Source organism: Mercenaria mercenaria, chromosome 9, assembly GCF_021730395.1.
Source record: "Mercenaria mercenaria strain notata chromosome 9, MADL_Memer_1, whole genome shotgun sequence".
NCBI classification, from domain to species: domain Eukaryota; kingdom Metazoa; phylum Mollusca; class Bivalvia; order Venerida; family Veneridae; genus Mercenaria; species Mercenaria mercenaria.
The window spans coordinates 21,827,792-21,853,858 of NC_069369.1; the positions used below are offsets into that span (position 1 = coordinate 21,827,792).

A 26,067-nucleotide genomic window follows, 5' to 3' on the forward strand; every position below is an offset into this window, starting at 1 on the left:
CGTTTTTTGTTTGCTATGACAATTATTTTGGACGAAATTTCCAACCACGTAGGTTTTATAGAAAGGTATCATTGAACCTTCAAGCTTCGTAACACTTATAGATCTAATTGTCATATCCATAAAAACTGATTTATTTGATATTCAAACTTTTGCAGAGTCTTCTGTAGCTTAACTGTCGCAAATCTATCTCCATTATAGATCTAGTTTTTTAGCTCACCTGTCACATAGTGACAAGGTGAGCTTTTGTGATCACGCAGCGTCCATCGTCCGTCCGTCCGTAAACTTTTGCTTGTGACCACTCTAGAGGTCACATTTTTTGTGGGATCTTTATGAAAGTTGGTCAGAATGTTCATCTTGATGATATCTAGGTCAAGTTCGAAACTGGTCATGCCTTCAAAAACTAGGTCAGTAGGTCTAAAAATAGAAAAACCTTGTGACCTCTCTAGAGGCCATATATTTCAAAGATCTTCATGAAAATTGGTCAGAATGTTCACTTGATGATATCTAGGTCAAGTTCGAAACTGGGTCACGACCATCAAAAACTAGGTCAGTAGGTCTAAAAATAGAAAAACCTTGTGACCTCTCTGAGGCCATATATTTCAAAGATCTTCATGAAAATTGGTCAGAATGTTCAGCTTGATGATATCTAGGTCAAGTTCGGAAGTGGGTCACGTGCCGTCAAAAACTAGGTCAGTAAGTCAAATAATAGAAAAACCTTATGACCTCTCTAAAGGCCATATTTTTCAGGGATCTGTATGAAAGTTGGTTTGAAGTTCATCTTGATGATATCTAGGTCAAGTTTGAAACAGGGTCATGCCTTCAAAAACTAGGTCAGTAGGTCTAAAAAAAGAAAAACCTTGTGGACCTCTCTAGAGGCCATATATTTCATGAGATCTTCATGAAAATTGGTCAGAATGTTCACCTTGATGATATCTAGGTCAAGTTCGAAAGTGGGTCACGTGCCATCAAAAACTAGGTCATAGGTCAAATAATAGAAAAACCTTGTGACCTCTCTAAGGCCTATTTTTCATGTGATCTGTATGAAAGTTGTCTGAATGTTCATCTTGATGATATCTAGGTCAAGTTCGAAAGTGGTCACGATGCCATCAAAAACTAGGTCAGTAGGTCAAATAATAGAAAAACCTTGTGACCTTCTAAAGGCCATATTTTTCATTGGATCTGTATGAAATTGGTCTGAATGTTTATCTTGGTGATATCTAGGTCAAGTTCGAAACAGGGTCATGTGCGGTCAAAAACTAGGTCAGTAGGTCTAAAAATAGAAAAACCTTGTGACCTCTCTTGAGGCTAACTTGTGAATGGATCTCCATAAAAATTGGTCAGAATGTTCATCTTGATGATATCTAGGTCAAGTTCAAAAGTGGGTCAGTGCCAGCAAAAATAGGTCAGTAGATCAAATAATGAAAAAACGTTGTGACCTCTCCAGAGGCCATATTTTTCATGGGATCTGTATGAAAATTGGTCTGAATGTTTATCTTGATGATATATAGGTCAGTTTGAAACTGGGTCGACTGCGATCAAAAACTAGGTCAGTAATCTTGAAATAGAAAAACCTTTTGACCTCTCTAGAGGCCATACCTTGAATGGATCTTCATGAAAATTGGTCAGAATGTTCCCTTGATGATATCTAGGTCAAGTTTGAAACTGGGTCAAGTGCCATCAAAAACTAGGTCAGTAGGTCAAATAATAAAAAAACACCTTGGACCTCTGCATAAATGGCAATATGTTCATTTTGGATTCTGTATGAAAGTTGTTCTGAAATTTTATCTTGATTGATTATATCTATGGTCAAGTTTTGAATATCGGTCATGCTGTAGGTTCAAAAACTAGGCCAGTAGGTACTAAAATTAGAAAAATCCTTTGACCCCTCTAACCTTTTTAGAGATCTTCATAATATATTTCACTAATGTATCATTCATGATGAAATATTGGTCTAGAAACCCCTTTATAATGATAAATATGTCAGGTTCTGATGATATTTCAACAAACTGGGTCACATGAGCTCAAAAACTAGGTCACTATGTCAAATAATAGAAAAAACGACGTCATACTCAAAACTGGGTCATGTGGGAAGAGGTGAGCGATTCAGGACCATCATTGTCCTCTTGTATTTTTTTTTTTTTGGTGGGGTTTACGTGTATGTGAATTTATCTACTATTTATTTGAAGTCGTTTTTAATACACTATTTCAGTTATTTACATACAGGCAGTTGATAAGCCCTGCCTTCATTCATGGAAAGAACCAGATATAGACTCACATAAGTCAAAATAATTCGATGTTTAATTTGTTTTATATTTGTGACAGTCACTCTAAAATGACCAAAATAATTGAGAATAAATAACAGCACACTGTCATGTAAAGTTATTGGTTTTATCACTTGCACTTTATGTGTGTATATATATATATAACGTTACTCGTGTTAAGGGGAATTATGTAGGACTGGGACGATTACTGGGTTACTAGGTGAAACCGGTTTCAATTTTGCAAAACTGCTAATCGGTCTCAAAAAATAAACATCACGAATCGTAGGCCTACTTTAGGCCCCCTATACATTTCTTTGAGCAGCAAATAGATCCACAGTATATTTCCGCTGAAACACATCAACTGAACATAATCAATAGTCTTGGATCTAATAGTCATGATATATCTAAAATAAAATACCCCAAAATGAGACTTATCAATTGTCACTCTGTTGCAAACGATAAAGTCGGTAATTTTCTAATGAAGTCAGCTGCCACCTTGATATGGTCGTCAGGAAAGAAAACAGTATTTTCAATATGGCGGCCGGTTAACCGATTCGATTCGATTGCAAACAAACGATTAACTGGTTTCAAAATTTTGAAATCATCCCAGCCCTAGAATTATGATAACTTTTACATAAATTAATGAGAAATTGAATCCCCCTTTTGATTAGTCTAAATAATGAGACCTCGAGAAGACCGACTTTACATTTTGATATTTTACGTTGTCTACCTAAAGGGGATATCGACCAGTAAAAAAATAAATGATATTCAACTCTTGAGTACAATTATTTGGACTACCTTTTGATACATGTAAGTTTTATTTGAATTTATCTCATATTTGCAACAAAATCAGCATTTAAACCCAAATCTAGCGATGACAATTCCTTTCGAGTGGATAAAATAACTCGTAACTGTTTCCTAGAATCGTGTCAGATTAGTTAGACCAAGACTCACATATTCCATAAGAAATTGCCGACTTTTTTTCAACTAAAGAGTCATGGTCGGTTCCGGGATTCGAACTTATGCCCTTCAGTCAATGATGAACGAATCCAACGACTTGAGTCAGGAACGTTTTATAATCATAGTGAAAACTAAACACGAGATACATTATTTAAAAGAAAATTCTGCAGCAAAAGGTACTGAAATATAGGCAGAAAAAGGGCCTGTAATGTATAAGAGGGTGTCTTTTTTCACATCCACGCTACCTAAATGTAGTGTGCATTGTGGCAAGATTCAATGGAGATTAGATTTGGTACATCTGTTACAATCCGGTTAAACACCCGTTACAATAGTATTTATGAGTATTTAAATCATCATTTCTCGGTGATGCAGCCAATGTAAACAAGTTCATTCAGTATTTTTTACTCGTATCGGAAAGGCGGAGTTACCTATATAGACAAGATCCAAAAATAGCTTCAGCATCGCTTCTTTTGTGACGTAAAGGTACAAGTCTATCGATTTAAGAAAAGGCGAAAGGGCAATTTGATCTGCAAACAGTAGTATAAAGGTTTGAGTTGAACAAAAACTGAAAGGAGAACATTTCACCAGAATTGTGTTGAATTATGTATTTGATAAAAGGGAAAATATTTTATTTACTTTTCCTAAATCCTGAAATTAGATATCTGTCTGTCTTATATTGATGTTAAATTTACAAAATTAATGCTTTTAAGAGTACAACACATGTATGATGTTGAGATTTACTTTAGAAATGTCACTTAAGTTAATATTGTGATTGTTTGCACATGAAAAAACCATGCAAGTTTAGTCGGTACATGTCTCCAGATTTTCATTTATTGAAGTCCTTGTTAAAAATGTGAAGAGCTCTCTAAAGGGACGTAACTGAAATCTGTACTTTCCAAACTCGGCTTATATTATACTTGCACGGGCACAATAGTGATGTGGGTGGTTGCAAAGCTGTACAGGTGTTGTAAAAGTGTCTCTATTTACAGTTTTATAAACAACTGTAGGATGTGAATTAAATCCCCATTAAAGACAACAGGAATTAGGACAAATGTGGTAAAATATCTATATTGTCCTGCTGCTTGACCTTTTTGCTGCACAGAAGGCTGTAGACAGGGAAAAGAAAAAATCACTTTGTTGTATTTAGGGTTAATGTTTTGACATCTGTTCTTTAGTCATAACTTATTGTATTGAAATGAATAACAACTTACGGATAACCTGTTTTAACTTCGATAACATGCACTGTTATCTTACCTATTGTTGTTTCATATTGAATGATCACAAAATTCACCTGGTTCACATTATTTTAAAATTGGATGTTCACTAACTGAAATTTATATGATATGAATAACACCAAAGTGGATGAAACAAGTAGTTTGCCTATTTTGATTAACTCTTAGCCTGCTGCCGGCAAGTGATTATGCCTTTGCGACCAGTGCAGACCAAGATCAGCCTGCACATCCGTGCAGGCTGATCATTGTCTGCACTGTTCGCTATTCAGTCAGTAAATTTTCAGCGAACACCCCTTCGAATAATAAATGGTATTGCCCAGATTGAATGATGGACCAGTCCATTTTAGAAATTTAGCAGGCTAAGGGTTAAAAATGTAAAAAGTAAAGATCTTAAAGTTTATAAATTTGTTTTGCAAACGTATGAAAACAAAGTTCCAAAGGTACAAACAGAAAGAAAGAAAGAAAAACATAAACTTTAAAGATTTGGCTCTAGTAGGGGGGTTTAAACCCATTACCTAAAAACATGTGAAATTACTAGTCCAACAACTAAACCACTCGGCCAGGGAAGCTTATGACATTTAGGTCTAATAATACTTATTTACTATCAAAGGCAATGGAAAAGGAGGTTTTTCTGTTATAGATGCTCACCTTAATCAGTGGCTTGCTGGTTCAATCAAAATATGATTCATTAGAATACAATGGATCTACTACCTTTAGCTCTGATATCATTTTGGAAGGTTTTCCATGACTTGAGAACAGCTTACTACTGATACAAAATGTAGGAATGCTAGCTACATTAAATAACCATTGTTGCATCACTGAAATTTAGTTATTGCAAATCAAACAAAGAAATGACCTGTCTTGATGTACATTTCAGGATTACAGCCCTGTGAAACAGTACAGAACAGAACCGGTGAAGAAGTACACATCATCTCAGCCACAAGCTACATCACAGGAAGAGGTCAAACCTAGCAAAGCAGTATGGGTATGACCTTGACATTGAATGACCTCTGCATGACCTTGTCACTCTGATCTGATGTCCTGATATTACATATAGAATTAGATCGTTATAGAATTTATGCAATGTGAATGTTAAGCCTGTTACATGTATATTAACTGTGTAAAAGTGTAAACTGAATGATAATTTGTATCCAACTGTTTGTCTTTTGTTTGATTTGAAGATTTTGATTTTTAAAAAAATGCTATTTGTGGTAGTTATGCATGTTTGATTAACCTGAAGTCATGACATAACATTATTGATCTGGATGACATAGAATAAAGCCTAGACCTGAAATACAGAAAGGAAGATGGTGCTGCATATAAGTGTCTTCACTTGTATCGAAAACTTCTTCCTTTTTGAAGAAAATATAAATGTTGACATGTGAAGTCTTCAGATCGGCTTGAAATTCGTTTTGTCTTTCCAGTTATTCACCTTAAAAAGAAGTACTCAGACCTGTACAATTTATTTGAACATATAAATATAGACAATTTGATATTGTTGATTGATTACTATGAAAAGTGTCATCAATTTAATATACATTGTGAAAAAAGTTCTGTTAGAAAATGTTATCAGAATTGTGATTTTTCCATACACCCTCATTATGAAAACATACATGAGATCCAAATTTTTCAAATTAGTCTAGCAAAAATCAAGCTTATTACCCTGTTCTTTTATTTACTTTATTTTTTAGTATATTCTGAAGTTTATTTAAACAATTCTACATTGTAGAAAAGGTACTGATACAAACATGCAGAAATACCGTTATGAAGCAAATTTTCAGTTGCATTTTTGTTGCAGTTGCTTTCCTTGCCAAACATACTTGTTTTAACTGATTTATAGAATTGACCTGAAATTATTCTTTAAAGAGTTTAGTGATATTATTTGTTGAAAATATGCCAAAGTTTCAATTTTGTTTGATCTCAATTCTTTGTTTACATTTGTTCATATCAGTGTAATATACAAGATAAAGATGAAATATTCAAAAGCCAGAATCAGCTCTGCTAGCGCAGCAGCTAAAGCTCAAGACCACAAACCCAGAGGTTTTAAGTTAGATCAGAAGAAGAAGGCAGTCTTGGCCTAAGATATAATTGTTAGACAGATGAAGACCTGTTTGAAGTTATTCATTTGTCCTTGACCTTTCACTATTATAGATGTAATTTATCAGTTCTTTATGGTTTGATATCCTGTAACTACCCTAACCAAAATACTGCGAAAAATTGTGTTAAAACCTTTCAATGCTGGACACGACTAATTCTGCGTTTGTGACCAGTGTAGATATGATCAACCTGCACATCCGTGCAGTCTGATCATGATCTGCACTGTTCGCCATTCAGTCAGTATCCCTTTTAACAGTTAATGGCACTTTGGCGCCATATAACCTATACCGTGTTGGTGCACCGTAAAACCCAAATAAATAAATAAATAAATACTGTCCAAAATGAAAGATGGACAAATTCATTATAGAAATTTAGCAGGGTAAGGGTTAAAGTGGACGGTCAGATGAGAAGACTTCAAGTCAGTTACAGTATAAATAAGTAGAGATGTAAAGCTAGCATGACCTCTGCTTGAAATTATGTAATTTTCTATTTATATCCTTGATTTACTGTTTATAGACAAGTCTTAATGACGAAGCTTTTAAGCCATGTGGTCTTAATTTAACATTGTCTGTTTTATTCAGAACCAATTTTGCAGTGTAAATCTGCTGGTCATTTATAGCAAGTAATCGACTTAGTTTAGGCATTTTTGCAAATTTTGTTCAAAGAGAAAAAATGTAAAAGCTGTTTATTATAATAAGTTGCTTTCATTTTTCTACAAAGAATATATCTATATAACAATTATACAAATTATTGTTTTACGAATTTTCTAACTTGCTACATGAAATTGTTTGTTATTGAGATAATTTTGAAGTGTTAGCTCCTCTTGAATTATAATTTGATGCATGTATTAGTTTATGCTTGTTTTTTGTTTATGCTTGAAAAATCCCTGTCTTATGTTTATATGTTAAGGAATATTCATACATTTCTTCTGTGACTTACCTTTTATAGCCTTGCCTGTTTATGTCATGTAAAAATATGTTTAACAAAATGTAAAAATTTAAGGGATTCTAATTTTCATCCTCTTTTGAGTTGCATTCTCTTGGATATTCAGACAGGTTAGAACTGTTGAGGGAAATGTAGTTAGGTTGACCACCAAATTCAGTAATATGTTACAGGAATGTATCACAGTTGTGTAGATCTCATGCTCCAATGAAAATAACTTAAATGTATGTTCATATGTGTTATTCCCTGGTATTTTTTCTTGCAGTATACATGATATGATGCATGTTTGTAGTGATAGACTGATGTCTAATAGATTTTAATGATTTTAAAGATTTGATAGTGGCTTTTGAAGCCATGAATGTTGTACAAGTCTAACAAGTGTAATGTGAAATGTACAAGGAATCAGAATTAATGTTCTATGCAATAGATTCCCAGAGGACATTCATGTTTTCAGACACTCCCGTTTCATGTTATTTACTTGTGGAAAAAAGGGGAATGTGTGGCTTTGTTTGGTTGAAAATATGGTTTGAAATACTTTGAAAAAGTGGTGTTTTAACTGTGCCAGATTTCATATTTTAAAGCATGAACAGTTTCTGCATATGGTTTATGTGAATGTGAAATTAAGTACTTTATGTATATTAACCGTACTTTGCATTGGGTTTCAAATAGCACACAGTCATTAATACATGAAAAGTTTAATTCGGTATAAATGTGAACTACCACAAAAAAATGGAAGTTGTTTTAATTAACAACTGTTTTAACATGACAATTAATTATTAATACAGCGCTACAAAGTTAACACAATTTTATATTTAGTAATTTCCTAAAGTTAAATACATTTGATAAGGATTTTCTACATTTGAAGACAGAATATTTTAGCAAAGATAGGCATTTGGTATCTTTAAAGTATTTTTAAACATATTTGATAAAAAAATTTAATGTTGCAAAAGCATTTATCATCCACAACTATGAAATATATAAACCAAATTCTTTTTGAATTTTAGTTTCTAAACTTGTTTTACAGATGTAAGACATTATTCTATATGCATGACCAGCATATTTCTGTGTCTGGTTTTGTCTCCTTGTTATAGTATGCATTGAGAAGAGTAGAAAATTAATGTATGCAATTTAATGATGCAATAATTTGAGATCCAAGCTTGTTTTTATATAGCATAATATGTTATTCAGTTCTTTATGTACAATAGTTTATTAGTTTTACCATGACTCAATACCATAGTCATTTGTGCTATGCAAATAACATTTTCTAGACACAAAAATATATGCATTGACATAAACTGCTGTATATGAACTTGAGAAGAATTTTTACTGGACATATGATTGTTGGAAACCAGTTTATTTTGAGTATTCAATACCATAGTCATTTGTGCTATGCAAATAACATTTTCTAGACACAAAAATATATGCATTGACATAAACTGCTGTATATGAACTTGAGAAGAAATTTTACTGGACATATTATTGTTGGAAACCAGTTTATTTTGAGTATTTCTTATTCTTCAAGTACTGAATAGTGAAATCCTTGTCTTTTGGAAAATTGCCATGTTAAAAAAATATGTGGTTTTATAGATCTCAAAGTGATTTCTAGATATTTAAAGTTTTAACTTGTGCATAAACATAAGCATAAGTGTTTTTAACAATTATTCTTTAAAGGTATTGTTGCATTCATAGTCTGTTCTGTCATGTTCCTTTGTTTGTCTTAATAATTATTTTACCTTTTTGTATGATTCTTACATACTCTTTGCATTCCTTTCATGTGTTCTTACATTCCATTGTTACTGATTTGAAGTTAACAAAACAATTTTAAGCTCACCTGAGCCAAAGGCTCAGAGTGAGCTATTGTGATCGCTCACCGTCCGGCGTCCATCCACACTTTCCTTTAAACAACATCTCCTCCTAAACCACCATGCCAATTTTGATGAAACTTCACAGGGATGATCCTTGGATGGTCTTCTTTAAAACTTATTCAAAGAATTGAATTCCGTACAGAACTCTGGTTGCCATGGCAACCGAAAGGAAAAACTTTAAAAAACCACAAGGCCTAGGGCTTTGATATTTGGTATGTAGCATCATATAGTGGGCCTCTACCAAGATTATTCAAACTATCCCCCTAGGGTCAAATACGGCCCTGTCTTGGCGGTCACATGGTTTATATAGACTTATATAGGGAAAAATATTAAAAATCTTTTTTCCAAAACCATAAGGCCTAGGGCTTTGATATTTAGTATGTAGCATCATGTAGTGGGCCTCTACATAGAGTGTTCAAATTATCCCCCTAGGATATAATATGGCCCTGCCCTGTGGGGTCACATTGTTTCTATAGACTTAATATATAGGGAAAAACTTTGAAAACATTCATGTCGAAAACAAAAGGGCCTAGGGCTTTGATATTTGGTATGTAACATCATATAGTTGGCCTCTACCAAGATTGTTCAAACAATCCCCCTAGATGCCCAGGGGTGTCACATGGTTTATATAGACTTGTATAGGAAAAAACTTTAAAAATCTTCTTGTCTGAAACCACAAGACCTAGGCTTTTGATATTTGGTATGTAGCATTGCCTTGTGGTCCTCTACCAAGATTGTTCAAATTATTCCCCTGGGGTGTAAAGAGGCCCTGCCAAGGGGTTCCCTAGTTTTACATAGACAAATATAAGAAAAAAAAATCTTCTTGCCTGAATCTGCAAGGTCTATGCTTTTGATATTTTGTATGTTGCATTGCCTAGTGTTCTACTACCAAAATTGTTCAAATTATGCCCCTGGGGTGAAAGAGGCCCTGCCCTGGGGGTCCCAAGTTTTACATAGACTTATATAGGAAAAAACTTTAAAAATGTTCTTGTCTGAAAGTTCAAGGCCTATGCCTTTGATATTTTGTATGTATCATTGCCTAGTTGATCTCTAACAAGATTGTTCAAATTATGCCCCAGGGGTGAAAGGAGGCCCCACCCCAGGGGTCACTTGATATATGAGTTATATAGGAAAAAATACTTCAAAAATTATCAGATCATATCTCCTAGACTGTTAAATTATATTTACCTGATGACCCCAAGTGATAAGGGTCACCCAACTGTGACCTTTACCTACTGACCTACTTTCTTGTTTTTTAAGATACTGCCTTGAAATTTGGATGACTTGTACAGTTTTGCACACCGATCTTAAAACTGACTTTCAGTGACCATGAATGTGACCTACTGAACTACTCTCTTGTTTTTTAGGATACAGCCTTGAAATTTGGATAACATGTACAGTTTTGCACACTAATCATAAAACTGGCTTTCAATGACCATGAATATGACCTACTGACCTACTTTCTTGTTTTTGAAGCTTTAGCAAAGAAATTTGTTCAAGCAAGCAACTTAACTCAGGTGAGTGATATAGGGCCATCATGGCCCTCTTGTTCCATTATTATACATGCATTTCGTTCCTTGTTCAGAATGGTTGCATATGTAACATTTCTGCAACTATTTTATCTTTGGTCAAGAACTAGGTCACTAGGTCTTGTTGACTCTTTAGATGCAAAATTTTCAACCTGATTGGAATGTGTGTCTTTGTAAAATCTAGGTTAAGTTTGAAACTGGAATTACCTTGTGTATAAGGTTTTTAGAAACGTTTATAAGTAAAGTTTGAAAGTGGGTCATGTGACTAGGTCATCAGGCTTAATCTAAAAAAGGACTTGTTTGCACTCTAGAAGCCACATTTTATACCTGATTTTCATTAAACCTGGTCAGAAGTTTGTCTTGGTCAAATTTAGCTGAGAATCAAAAATGGGTCTTTAAAGGTTAAAACCTAGGTAACAGGGTCAAATAATAGGGGAAAAAATCTTTGTATTTATTTAAAAGTCACATTTTCTATCTGGTCTTCATGAAACCTCATCACAATATTTGTCATCAGGTCAAATGACTGAAAAAAATTGTTAGCACTGTGGAAGTCACATTTTCTACCTGATCTTGTATGAAACCTGGTCAGAATGTTTGTCTTTTAAAGCTAGACCTAGTAGCTAGTGTTTCACAAGGTCATATCTTAGAAAAACTTTGTTAACACCTTAGAGGCCGCATTTTCTACCTGATCTGTTTGAAAACTTTGGCAGGATGTTTGACTTTATTTAATTTATAATGCCAAGTTTTAAACTGGATCATTTTAGGATGAAAAGCTGGGTCACTAGATCAGATAACAGAAAAACTTTATTAACATTCTGTAGGTCACCTTTTCTACCTAGTTCACATGAAAATAGGCTGTTATTTCAAAGCTGGGTCATATTGGATCAAGAACTAGGTATTCAGGTAAAATCATGGGAAAAAGTTAACACTATGTAATGATATTTGGGAGTGCAACCCAGCACCAAAGCCCAGCCATTATAGGGCTCTAAGTTAGTCAAAGCATTGTCCATAGCTTTTTCACTCTTGTCAGTTGATGAGCCAAAGAGAATTTTAAGGTCATTAAGTCAAAGGTCAGTGAGAAATGAGACAAATGGTACTAATTGGCCAGTATCTGATTGATTGTATTGACAAAGATACTGTGATCCTCACTGTCAGGAAGAAGACAGTAGGTAGCTGTTAGGCCCATGTCTTTCAAACTTGGTTTAGAAAGTGTTTGAGAAAGTATATTTAGTTGGTACTCTGTCAGCTTGCTGGCTATTTTAAGGGCATGACAGCTGTGATGTGGGATTTTATTGTTGGACATTGTTATATATATGTATTTACTGGTATGCTTTTTCATTTTATATAAGCAGACAGTATGTGAATTAAATCCATACAAATCATATTTTGAACTGATGTTTTAGATATGCAACTATGAAATAAAGTATTTAATGTTCTGTTTGGAAAATGTAAAAGACCTTTCTGGATTCTGTAATATATAGCTCTTGAATGACTTTTGGGTAGAAATGGGAAAAAAGAACTTTGGGGCTTCCTTCCCCTTGACATTAATTAACTGAATGTTTTACCAGTTTCTTTTATTTAATCACATGTAATATGCAATCTGTTGGGCTTTTATTGTAATGTGTTCTAAACTGATGTGTTTACTCCTAATAAAGTCAGGAAAAGAGTCGATATTATACTTCTGAGGGTAACTGGTTATATTCACTATACTGTAAAGTCAGATATATTTATGGGGGACTAAATTTTGTAGCTGCAACAATCCACAAAATGTAGTCCCCCAGTGATCAAATAAATTCCCCATTCATTTATATTCAGAAGTTGAAATCCATGAATTCATATAGCCAAAACACGAGAATTTTTCTTCCCACGGAATTAAATGATTTTGTAGTTTTTAAAATAGGGAGATTATTGCTGTTACCTGGTTAAATCAAAATCATAGCCCTGCCCCCCCCCCCCCCCCCCCCCCCACCCCGAAAAAAAAAATAATTCTGTGAAAATTAGGTGAGCAGTCTAGAGCCATCATGGCCCTCTAATTTTTGTCTCTGTTGGGTTTAGTGGGTTTAGAGTCACACAAGGGGCAAGGTTTTCAAGTCAGCAAAATTAATCAACTGACCAGAGAGTGAGGGGAGGGGGGACTAGAGAAAGTTATGAATATTTTAAACATTTTACAAGAGTAGCATCTTTTTAACTCCTCTGATTTTTTATAAAAATTTACGAGTTATTGTCGTCACTTGATCTTCGGCGTTGGTTAAAATTTTTGTTCTGTTTACGTCCAGTTTTCTCAAACACTGTAAGAGCTATAGCTTTGAAACTTTGCACACTTGTTAATCATCATTAGGGGACTATGTAGACCAAAAACCATAACTCTGATTATACATTTTGACAGAATTATGGCTATTTTTGTACTTGGAAAATTTGAGTTTATTGCTTAAATTTTTTGTTGTTTAGGTCACCTTTTCTCAAAAACTATAAGAGCTACAGCTTTGAAACTTTGCACTCTTGTTTATCATCATTAGGGGACAATGTAGACCAAATACCATATCTCTAACCTGCATTTTGTCAGAGTAATTGCCCTTTTTGTACTTAGAAAATCTGAACTATAACTTTTTTCTTATATATTGTCCAGCACTTGCAGACGAGCAATGGCCCCGGTAGATGGTGCTCTTGTTAGTTTCTGCAGTTAAATAAAACGAAATGATGGGCAATAATTATTTAAATGTTACTTTTAAAGTAGCGTTAGTAATGATTTATTAAATGTGACATTAAGTTTTATGCCAAACTTGTCCACATTTTTCTGAAAGTTTCAAAAAATCTTTCAAGCTTATCAGTATGTTGCTTTCTCTTTGACTGTTATATTGGCATAATTTATATGCATTCCATATAATTTATTCAATAAACAGTTATCAGTTTCTGACCCAAAAACTGTTGCTATAGTTAGAAAACATTCAGAATACCCAAAAATTAATTCTTGCCTTATGTTATCAGGTGCTTTCTAATGGATTGGTTGCTCTATATTTTGTTAAGTTTTAGACAAGTCTTGCAAATCTATGCTGCTTATGAAAAGTTTGTACCTGCCTAAGATATTTATATGGCTTTTCATTACTAGTGTGTACTTAGACTAAACTTTAGACAAAAGCATAACCATCTATTAAAAAAAGTAATGATTCATTTTTCCCTCCACATTTTTACGTAACTTTTAATTAGCAGCTAAGCAACCCACCTTTAATTTATAGCCATTCTATAGTAAATCGGTATCTAAAGCAAGATGAGACAAACTTGTTTGTATTTGGGGTAAGAAGCAGAAGTTTGCTACATTTCATTACATCACATATCACGAAAAAGTCCCAGTAGGTGAGAAAAAATGGACATTTAATTTAAATTATATTACTTTGGTTTTTAATATTCTTTTCTCTTTAAAATGAAAATATAGCAAAAATAATTATTATCCAAGTCTAGGAGCTAGTCTGACACTTACTTAATGAGTTTATATTCAGACCTTCTTTAGAATTGATACACTTTCCTCAGGTAGAAAAATGAATTACAGTAATTTTGGGAGGTTAGTTCTGTTATGTCTTTTTATATTTCTTATGCTTACAATAGAGATTTATATGGATGTAGCTTTATTTTACATGTACATGTAATTACAAATATGTTGGACTATTTTAAAGAAAATAAAAGCAAAACTGTTCTATTTTTGTTTTGTTATAATATTCGCTGTTAGATTTATTTTTAAAATCCAATTGAGTATACTTTAATTATACTGTAAACAGAAAAGTCTTTGATATTCCTTATGGATTTAGTGGTTGTGTCTTTCCACAAGAACAAGTGAAACATTCATTTATTTAATATTCAAAAGGTTATATTCATAAAATAGTCATTTTTATCAAATCAATAATTCCATACTTTGGAAATCAGTCACTTTCAAAGTTTGTATTTAATAGTTACATTGAAAAGCTGTTCTTTGTTTTGTAGTTCTTTTACAGTGCATTTTCTCATTGGAAGAATTCAAAATGGCCATGTTTTGTTGAAAAATCATATTTTTCATATCATTCTACAGTGCACAAGACTTCGCTCTTGAAGCTATGGAATTCTCGCTTCTATCCGGAGACCCTATGTTGGAATTCTTGATTTTCAGTTTCGGTTGACGTATATGTTCTCTGAGAAATCAGCTGTCTTCTATTCACTTCAGCATTTTCTGGCTGACTGATCTTTTAGCAGAGTTATGTCCCCTTAAAAGTCATGTTTTGATAAAGTTTGAATCATCAGTTCTGATGAGTGGGTCTGTTACAAAAGAGGCACATTTAAATACAGAAGGAATCCAGGAAAACTGGTGGGGGTAAATAATAGCTGTACCTACTCGTTAGTTAAAGGACGCATTACACATTGTAATATTATTTGTACTACCAGTAAGAAAAAGCGTGTGTTTAATGTTAAGAGGAAACAAAATTTTTAAACAAGATTTTGATTTGCCTAAATAATAGGGGGCATTAAAAATTGGAAGTAAGTGCTTTATTAGAAGACTAACTTGAACTTCATATCAATGCAAACTATTATTTTAAAGTCACAAAATCTCTATATAGACAGCATGAGAGTATTGTGTATTGAGGAAACTGTGTAGCATATTGCATGAAGTAATCTTGGTCTTCCTAACAGCATGATCACAAGGTAGGAAAGTTTTCTTTATTAAACGTCATCCACAAATACAGATTAAAAGTACAAGAGATTTTTTCATAAGACCAGGGATATAGATAGAAAGCAATAATTATGTAAAATATACAGATTATTTTATTTTGTCCATTCATCACCTACAAAAGATTAGATACCTCAAAAGTACAAGAAATGTTCACGAAAACCTGACTTACAGATGGTAGCCTATTTTGAGAATATGCAGATACGTCAATAAAGTTTTGAAATAAAAAAAAAACGGTTTCTATGGCAGCAAATATGATTAATACCCCTCCCAGTTCTTGTCTTTACATCTACCCTTAAAGATACCTTGCTTAAATTATCCAAAGAACAAATTAAATTTCTGTTGCTTCAGTAGGAACTTTGTAGTAGATGTTTGGGTTATGTAGCTCTGTGAACAATATTTGTTGAACTAACCTTAGTATGCAAGTTCAATTACTGAAATTAGAGCCAGGAATCGAACCTGCTTGGAAACGACAAAAGCAACAAGCAATGCATAATCTGACCACATTATCAACTTGTACCCGGAAAATGGGTGAACAGATAGTGCTATCATACATAATCTGTATTTTATCATACCAAATACCAATGATACAGACACTGACTGCAAGCAATAGACACCTAATTTCACACAATCAGCACTTAAGAATATGAATTAATATATGCCTTTGAAACTCTAAAAATTCATTGTAATTTAGGACAAATGTTTTCATTATAAACTTTCAGGGAGCCATGACCTTGCCAGTAGAAAAGAGAACTAAACAGAATTTCCGAGGATCAAAAAAGAGCTGGCAGTTATGGTGAATTGGTGAAAGTGCACGTGCTTGATATGGATAGATGAAGAGGAACAGTTGGTGTACTTGTTTTCATGACAATTTCTGCTATTTGCTTCACCAAAAATTTGTAGTCCTGTTTGGCGCCATATAACCTATACTGCGTTGGTGCGCCATAAAACCCAAATAAATAAATAAATTCACCAAAACTGCAACGCAGTTTTTCCTGAATTCCAGCTTTATTGTGCAAGTCTCGATTATATTTAAAGGCCACTAGGAGTAATGGTAGGACGTTTTTCAAGTAACAAAGTATATCTAAAATAATTCCAATTCTCAGTTTTCATTAAATTCTGGCCTTTGATCAATTTCAAAACGTTTCTATGTTTCTTAAGATATACTTATGGCTTTATAACAGTACATTATCGATCAGTTTACAGTCAAAATTGAAATCTCAAGACTTCTTGATGTCCAATATGGCTGAAATTTACTATGAAAAGTACAAAGTCATTTTGCTACAATAAATTAAAAGCTAAATCAAAATATATCTGCACGTCTGATAAACCGGAAGGGATGGCGTAACGTCATTTATCCGGAAAACGTAGAATAAAGCCTGGATTCGCCGTGCGGAAATGAAAATCATTTGATGGATTAAGGGAACTTGTGAGTAAATTTATTACAATGGCACTGTTACTATCTTCCTAAAGTTAGACATCTGACACGTTAAATAATTCAAAATAATATCTTAAAATTAGCGTGAAATGTGCGGTTCACTTTAATCATGGTCAGATATCTCAAAAATAAGCACACGGACCTATACATTTTATTTCACCATATTATATGCCATATGTTTATTTACAACTGTGAGAAATGCCATCAAAATCTACATTGTAGAAAAAATTCTATTCGCGAAAATGTTATGAAAGTTATGATTTTCCCATAGACTCCCATTATGAAAAATTGCGTGAGGTCCAAATTTTTCAAATCAGTCTAGCAAAAAATCAAGCACACGACCCTATCTTTTTTAATTGCAGATTTTTTCTAAGTATATTCTAAAGTTTTGAAAAACCAGAGTTTAATCAAATTCTACATTGTAGAAAAAATTCATTTCAAACGTGCAGAACTACCTTAAAATGGACTTTTTTTATGTCTAGTATGAAATATGCACAAGTTCTGCAGCTGAAATATTGCCCGATTGTAGGAGCGCAATATTTCTTCCGCTAAAGAATGAGTGCATATTACCAGATGAAAAGATAATAACCTTTTTATTACATACGTATCTACACGTAAAAATATAATGTAAACTTTATGATTTATTTTCAATTATATGAATAAGACTGACAATACTGAACTAAATAAAAGAATAATCATTAATGCAATGACACACGTCAAATACGCCCGATATGAAATTCAGGCGTTAATATATGGAAAAATATTGACGTTTCCGGTACCACTGTAACTTAACGGGGAATAGAAACGAGTATGTAATACAATTGTAATAGTGTTTATTTGAGCTGGTATGCCAGATATTGATATCTGGCACTGTCTTTCGGTGATATCAGGCATACTTCCAGTTGTGCGAAACATCCAGATTTTATTCTTTAACTGACAGTATTTACAAATTAACATTTGTTATACAAAAGAAAACATATAATTACCGATATTTACTTAATTTTGCTAGCTTCTTTTTCTAGTGTGGTTGAATAAGGCTGACAGAAGAAACTACGGCCCTTAAGGCGATACTGGTATACTAGACCGGTATTTACCCTCGCCGGGGCTAAAGCCCTCAGGCCAGTACCTCTCCTGGTATGCAAATCAGACCTTATGGCACACCAGTCCTGTATACTATCCTCTAAATGTCAAGGACAAAACATTTATCACTGTTGAGAATGATCAAATATTTATTCTATAATATATGAGAGATTTGTTATACTATAATGTTCTTTTTCAAACGACCTTGTTATTTGTCCAAACGTGTTAGACCTTGGGCCAATGTGACTGCCAGAGCACAAATGATCATCCCAATATGAAATAATGCTGCTGATATTGATGGCAAGCTGTGCTTTGCTGGGTTATTAATGAAAATTAAAACCGAATGTCCAATCTTCAGCAGTTTATATAATTGAGCCGCACCATGAGAAAACCAACATAGTGCATTTGCGACCAGCATGGATCCAGACCAGCCAGCGCATCCGCGCAGTCTCGTCAAGATCCATGCTGTTCACTTACAGTTTCTCAAATCGCAGTAGGCTTTGAAAGCGAACAGTATGGATCCTGACCAGACTGCGCGGATGTGCAGGCTGGTTTGGATCCATGCTTGCCGCAAATGCACTATGTTGGTTTTCTCATGGTGCGGCTCATATAACAAAATGGTGCTTCTAATGTATTTCTATCAATAAGATTTACAGTCAATATATTTAAATCATGTTTTATTTATATGATAGTGTGCCATATGATAATATTATACGCTCACCATGTTAAAATCATGTTTTTATTTATATGATAGTGTGCCATATGATAATAGTATACAATTACCATGTTAAAATCATGTTTATTCATAATGTTATTCTTGTTTTGTTGGCATACCATATGATAACGTGTTAAAGTTATTTTATGAAAAAAGATGTTTACTTTTTTCAAAAATATTAAAGGAATTCGAAGTATTTATTCTTTGTGAAAGTCATATAATTTGCAAGCTGATTATGGATAGGAGAATGTGTATGGGAGAAAGTTATATTAAGACTTATTTGATTAGGTATTGGAGAAAGCTGTTTTGAGATTTATTTCATTAAGTATGGGAGAAAGCTATGTCAAGATGTATTTGATTAGGTATGTGAGAAAGCTGTACTGAGACTTATTTCATTAGGTATAGGGAAAAACTATGTTAAAACGTATTTTATTAGGTATGGGAAAAGGCTATGTCAAGACGCATTTGATTAGGTATGAGACTTATTTCATTAGGTATGGGGAAATAACTATGTTAAAACGTATTTGATTACGTATGGGAAAAGCTATGTCAAGACGTATTTGATTACGTATGGAAGAAAGCTTTATTGAGACTTATTTCGTTAGGTATAGCAGAAAGCTATGTTAAGACTTATCTGATTAGGTATGGGAGAAAGCAATGTCAAGATTTATTTGATTATGTATGGGAGAAAGCTATGTCAAGACGTATTTGATTAGCTATGGGAGAAAAATAAAACTTATTTGATAAGATGTAGGGGAAAGCTATGTCAAGATGATTTGATTAGGTATAGGAGAAATGTGTTTTGAGACTTATTTCATTAGATATGGGAGAAAGCTGAATTGAGACTTAATTCATTATGTATCGGAAAAAATATGTTAAAATGTATTTTATTAGGTATGGGAAAAAGCTATGTCAAGATGTTTTTGATTACGTATGGGAGAAAGTTATGTCAAGATGTAATGAGGAACATTAACTGGTTACTTCCCTTGAAAAGTTGTATGATAAAGCGCAAGGATAACCAAATATTACATTGGCCCCTTTCAGTTGGATTCCTCTGACTTTTTCGTTATAGCCTTTATCCAAGATGTTGCGGTTGGTCAAAATAAATATGCTTTTTATGTGTAGGTTTCTAAATAAAAATGATTATCAAACCTAAATTAGCAGAAGGCCACTAAAAGAAAACCTGTCCTTAATCATTTTCCAATCCAATGAAATTTAATATAGATATTGCTTTTTAAACTTACAAAGAAGTCAACGATAAAAACAGAGGAAGGGCCAATCTACTTCTTAGACATAATCAGGGGAAGTAACTGACTAATGTTTCCCATTGATAAGGTATGGGAGAAAGCTGTATTGAGATTTATTTCATTAGGTATGGGAATAACTATGTTAAAACGTATTTTATTAGGTATTGGAAAAAGCAATGTCAAGATGTATTTGATTAGGTATGTGAGAAAGCTGTTTTGATATGAGACTTATTTCATTAGGTATGGGAAAAAACTATGTTAAAACGTATTTTATTAGGTATGGGAAAAGCTATGTCAAGATGTATTTGGTTACGTGTGGGAGAAAGCTAAGTCAAGATTTATTTGATTACGTATGGGAGAAAGCTATGTCAAGACGTAATTGATAAGGTATGGTAGAAAACTATGTTAAGACTTACTTGATTCAATAGTAATGGGAGAAAGCTATGTCAAGAGGTATTTGATTATGTATGGGAGAAAGCTATGTCAAGAGATATTTGATTATGTATGGGAGAAAGCTATGTCAAGAATTTTTTGATTAGGTATGGGAGAAAGCTATGTTAAGACGTATTTGATTAGAGAAACCTATGTAGAGAATTATTTGATTTGCCAATGAAAAAATATTCGCCATTTAAAAAAAATAATCGCAAATGGCGATAATGGCGACTGACAGCGTGAGCCCTGATCATGCGTACACTGTTGTAAACTATTGAAGAAGTGCATTAATATTATTTGTTTATCAAAGTGCCATTTGTTAATATTTTCATTTGCTATTTATTAACATTTTATACTGGTTCATAAAAATATGTTAATATAAATTGTTTAAGATACTGAGTGATATGTCATTTTAAATGTGTATAGGAATGTGTTAGACAAACATTTGTCTATCAGTCTGTGTAAATGAGTAGCTGTTAATATTTTCATGTGCTATTTATACATTAACCCATTTGATATTTATTCATGAAAAGTACAAAATGTATGTTTAAACTTAATACAATATAGAACATGTGTTTGAAATACTGTTTGATTTGCCATTTTTAAATGTGCATAGGGATGTGTTTTGACTATCAGTCTGTGTAAACATGTAGGACAAAGCCCTTTTTGTGACAGTGGACAAAATCCTTGTAAAAATTGTTTATACTATTACGTAAATACAAAATGACACTGCACTGTGTCAATATTGTGAAATGTAGAGATTTAACTTGATGTTAACAGTAACTATACAGTCAATAATTGTACAAAACATCAATCCGTGCCAATAATTTGGTGTTTAGTTCATTTTTGTCTAGTTCCTTTTGTTTTCCTGCAGGTTTATATATAAAATAGAATTTTTGAACCAGCCCGTTTGGTTTATAGTTTATTTATCTGAAAATGTTTGCTCACATTGTGTTAGAAAAGCTTCCAGGTTTATTCTAGATATAATCTTTTTATATAACCATTCCCTTATTTATTTGCTTTTGCTTAATTATTATTTGAAACTTGGTATTTTAACCAGGAAAACACTTTAAATTTGTTTCCCTTTTCCAACTAAGTTAACATAAAATAAAAGTACTGCCTGCAGGTGCCAACCCTTGATATTAAGCAATATGTAAAAAAGAGTTATGGTACTTGGCCTGTTTACTCACCTTTTGATGATAAAGAAATGTACACAGTTTAAAAGCTAAAGATCTTATTGTATTAAAGACAAAACTTGACCTAAGCAACAAAAAAAAATGTGTAGGACATATACATTTTCTAAGTTAAAAAGGGCCATACTTATTACAAAATACAAGAGCGAGTTATGGTTCTTGACATACTTGTGTGTTTAATGATAATAAATAAGGATCAAAGCTATAGCTATTACAGGTTTTTAGAAAAATAATGGACTTAAACAGAAATCTTAACTCAAGCCAACTACCATTGTGACAATGATTTCTAGTAAATTAAGAAAATAAGACATGCTGAAAAAAACAGTGTCTAGAAGTTGTACCTTTTATTACATCAAGAAAGTATATAATTCTCGTATATATAAAATTTTGGAAAGGTCTTTAAATCTCAGAATAAAAACTGAACATATAACCCATGACTACGAAAAGATATAGGTCACTATAGAGAGAACAAAATGCCTGACCCGTCACCAATTTTTGAAACATAGTTCACTGTTATGGCTACCCCCCTGTTCTAGAAGTTTTACTGCAGTTTTTTTGTTCAGTGTTCCTAGCTTGAGGGAACCATTTTACAGAGTTTAGGTATCTGACTTCAAATAAAGTGGACACCTTTATATGTGCACTGACAGGGGGTTATGTCCCTAAAATGATACAAAAGGGTCATGAAGTTTACATGATATTTAAAAAAAAATATGATACAGTTCTCTTCAATAGGGTATAAAATACAGAAAAATCTTTGGGTACAGGGGTTTACCCCTAGCTGTGAGCATTATGTCCAAAACTTGATGGTTGATTAGACATGGTTTGTGTTTAGTGACCCATATTGTTTTTAAATCACACGATATATAGATTAGTTTTGTTTTATCTGTTTATAGATAGATTTGACAGTTCCAAAATGTATAGGTTTACATTCTTCCTAAATATTACCAAAGCTCTAAAAGGACTGATAGCCAGTGCTTATTGAGTAATATTTCAAGCGATACACCTGAAGAATCAACATTTTATTGTGCATAGACCAGTCGTGATTTGAACAATGTTGGTAGAGGTCCACTAGACAATGCTTAGCAACATGCCAAATATCTAAGCTCTGTACATTGTGGTTCAAAACAAGAAGATTTGTAAAGGTGTTCCCTATACAACTCCATGTAAAACTAAGTTTGCCCCAGGGTGGAGCCAATTTCAACCCTAACCCTAGAGCGGAGTGATTCCGAATATTTCGAATGTGAATATAAAGTTCATAATTATTCTAGAATCCGTTGCTGCTTGTTTTTGTTGTTTAAAACAGTAGTTCTCGGTTGCTCACACACTCACACAATACCAAGATTATACAAAATAAATATTGGACTATTTTTTTACACGTCCAGAATTTGTGTGATGCGGTTTTACAGAAATCGAAAGAACGAGGTTGAAACTTGGTAGCTGATTTAGAGCTATAGCCAGTTGCTAAAGCACTGGCTAATAAAAAAGCTACAAAGCTTTGAAGATTTTAGCTAATAAGATATCTAAAGCATTATATGCACCTTAAGAAATGTTACAGAAATGGGGAAACAAATGAAAAGTGAATATGTAATTTATAGCATTCCTTAGAATTTTGTAATTGTGTGATTTAATCATATTTTATTGTGTTTTGTTTTATGTAAGGCATATATAATCATAATTATGCTGACAATTTTATGTAACATGAGCTAAAAGGTTCAAAACCTAAGGTATTTTCGTAAGTGATAAGGACGGATTTTTGCGGGAAAGTTGTATATAGCTTTTAGTTTCCAGGCTCTCAGCCAGTCATCCATTTCCTTTATAGTTTGGAATCTTTATAATACTTTGTTATTTGCTAATTCATAGTTACTATAACACACGAGAAAATGGAAGAAATTGTCAGTTTTACCTATCTATTCAATATATTTGTCAATTTAAACCAACCATAAGGACACTTGCTTTACTTGTATACCAACATGCTTTAGAGGTCCCTTCTGACTAAATTTCTGTTTTATCCAATGCTCTAGCTGACTTATTAGAGAAACATGATGACTAAGGGCCAATTTCTTTCACCCAACCTAGAATACGCTTGTCACGTGAGCGGCAAGAAAAAAATATTGCCGGTTTAAGAATAACTGAACGATCCGACGTACGATGGCAACGTGTGCTGCAAGTAAAAAATAACAAACTCAGGAAAAATAAATGTTTTGAATAATTGTACATTATCCTTTATTTAAATTAAAAAGTGTAAACTATATAAGCCATATAATGAGAGTAATTAATGAAAGTATTTTGTGAGTTTAGTCCTACATTTAACATTTTCTTAAAGGTGTATATCTTTATAACAATAGTTTCATATGATGTTCCATCAGGCAATCATTGTTTTGCTCCTTTGCCCTTTAGATTGCTATGTGCGACAATGTGATAATACAATGCACAGAGGTGAAGATATTGTTGCGGTGATGCATAATATGACGTAAAAACATGGTATGAAGATATTGATATCCCACTTTTGCATTTTGTGTTTGAATTTTTCACATTGTATTGTTGCAAAAGCCCTCAACCAAGGGCACGATTACAATTAAACAATTTTTTGATGCAAAAATGAGATATTAACATTTCACTATTGTACTCTCATATTATAGCCCTTAGGTCTAAGGAACAGTAGAGCAATGCAATGATGTAAAAGTTGTACTTTCATAATTTTGACCTTAAACAGAAGACACAATGTCAATATGATGGTAATAATACTGATAATAAGTCATAGAACAGTCAAAAATAATTTACTAAATATAATTGCAAATAAGGGAGAAATTAAACAAATGTAAGTATTTTAATATACATGTAGTGTATATTCTTGGCAACATGCTTCAACCTCTGTTGAACGGACAGGCTTGCTTGACAAGTTTTATTGTAGATGTTGGCAGTCTGATTTTTTAATTATTCACTTGTTCATTACTTATAACTGATATGAGAAATATAGTTTTGTTAATATAGATTTTGATATAAAAGCTTTATTTATTGTAGTATTGTTGAGTTAATATATAGACTGTAAATAGATGCAAATCGAAGCAAATAAATTATTTTAGACTGCAATTGTATTTGTCTATCTACCTGGGGTCAAAGTTAAGGTCACCATAGGAGTCAGTGTTTTACAAGGACTTTTATCAGAAAAACTTAAAATGACATCTTGTTTGAAAATGTTTGGCTCATATTTACTGGGAGCCCAATTTGATGGGCTTTATCACTGAATCAGACCTTTAAAATCTTTTTTAATTCACCCACGGAATGTCAGATATTGTGATTGCCCTTATGTCTGTTGTCTGTCATTGTATGGTGTTAATATATCACTATTAACACTCTAGATGACACAGTGTTAGCCCAATTGTTAAGAAATTATACGAGAATGATCCCTTGGTCACTAGGAATCAAAAACTAGGTTACAAGCTCATATCATAGAAAAACTTTTGTTAATACTCTAGAGGGCATATTTCCACTGGATCTACATGAAACCAAGTCAGGACATTTGCCCTCATAAAATCTAGAGTTTGAGCACATCCTTCATGAGAAAGACATCAATGTCTGTTGCTTTCAGGAAGCTCACCTGCAGCCAGAGAAATCCTTCAAAGTCATAGTAGGTTTCACTGCGACAGAATTAGTAGACGAAAAGGAGGCATCATGACATTGGTCAGGAACAACATCAGTGCTGTCCAGACCAACACCCATATGGATGACTCCGAGTTCCAAGTTCAGAGCCCCAGAAATAACGAGTTCAAATTGAAACTTATAAATATATATACTCTCCAAGTGACAAGCTCTGTCCCTGGACAAAAATTGTTATTGATGAAATCAGATTCATCGTTGTAGGAGACTTGAACAGTCACTAATAAAGCTGGGGATATGACTACCTTGATAAAAGTGGACAGGAAGTGGAGACCTGGCAAGATGATAACAAGTTGAACTTTATTAACAAGCCGGACGATCCTCCATCCTTATACTCCAGAAACTGGCGAACGTCAACCCCTGACCTTGCCGTATGTACTGATGACATACTAGTAAACAGACATGTCAAGCGGAAAGTTGATGAGCAACTAGGAAGTAACGATCATCGCCTAGTCCATCTTACTATGGATCATATAGCCTCTACTTCACATAACAACCCCAGATGGAACTACAAGATGGCCAGATGGACCTTTTACCAAAGTTTAAGTGATGAGCTCTGTATCAGAGTGGAAGGTAGAGACGCCGATCGGGTTGTCAAAGGCTTCAACGCTAGTATACTAAAGGTAGTTCACAAAGCTATTCCAAGCGGAGCAAGAAAAGACTATAAGCCCTACTGGAGGGATGAGCTGGAGAACCTTCAGGCAAAGCTATCAGAAGCCAGGGAGGATG

General features: G+C 33.4%; 1 protein-coding gene across 4 annotated transcripts in view; it reads left to right on the plus strand.

Moving 5' to 3' along the window:
• The window catches only part of LOC123546026 (pleckstrin homology domain-containing family A member 1-like), a 65,584-nt gene extending 40,813 nt beyond the window's left edge, over positions 1 to 24,771 (plus strand). For 3 of the 4 annotated variants that reach the window (XM_053550998.1, XM_053550999.1, XM_053551000.1), the window contains 2 exons: positions 5,331 to 5,438; positions 16,299 to 24,771. In XM_053550998.1, the coding sequence (XP_053406973.1) occupies positions 5,331 to 5,438; positions 16,299 to 16,376 (186 nt within the window). In that variant the 3' untranslated portion in view covers positions 16,377 to 24,771. The remainder of the gene's footprint in view (positions 1 to 5,330; positions 5,439 to 16,298) is intronic. The other variant, XR_008372351.1, reaches the window with a different exon arrangement.
• The last annotated feature ends 1,296 nt before the right edge of the window (positions 24,772 to 26,067 follow it).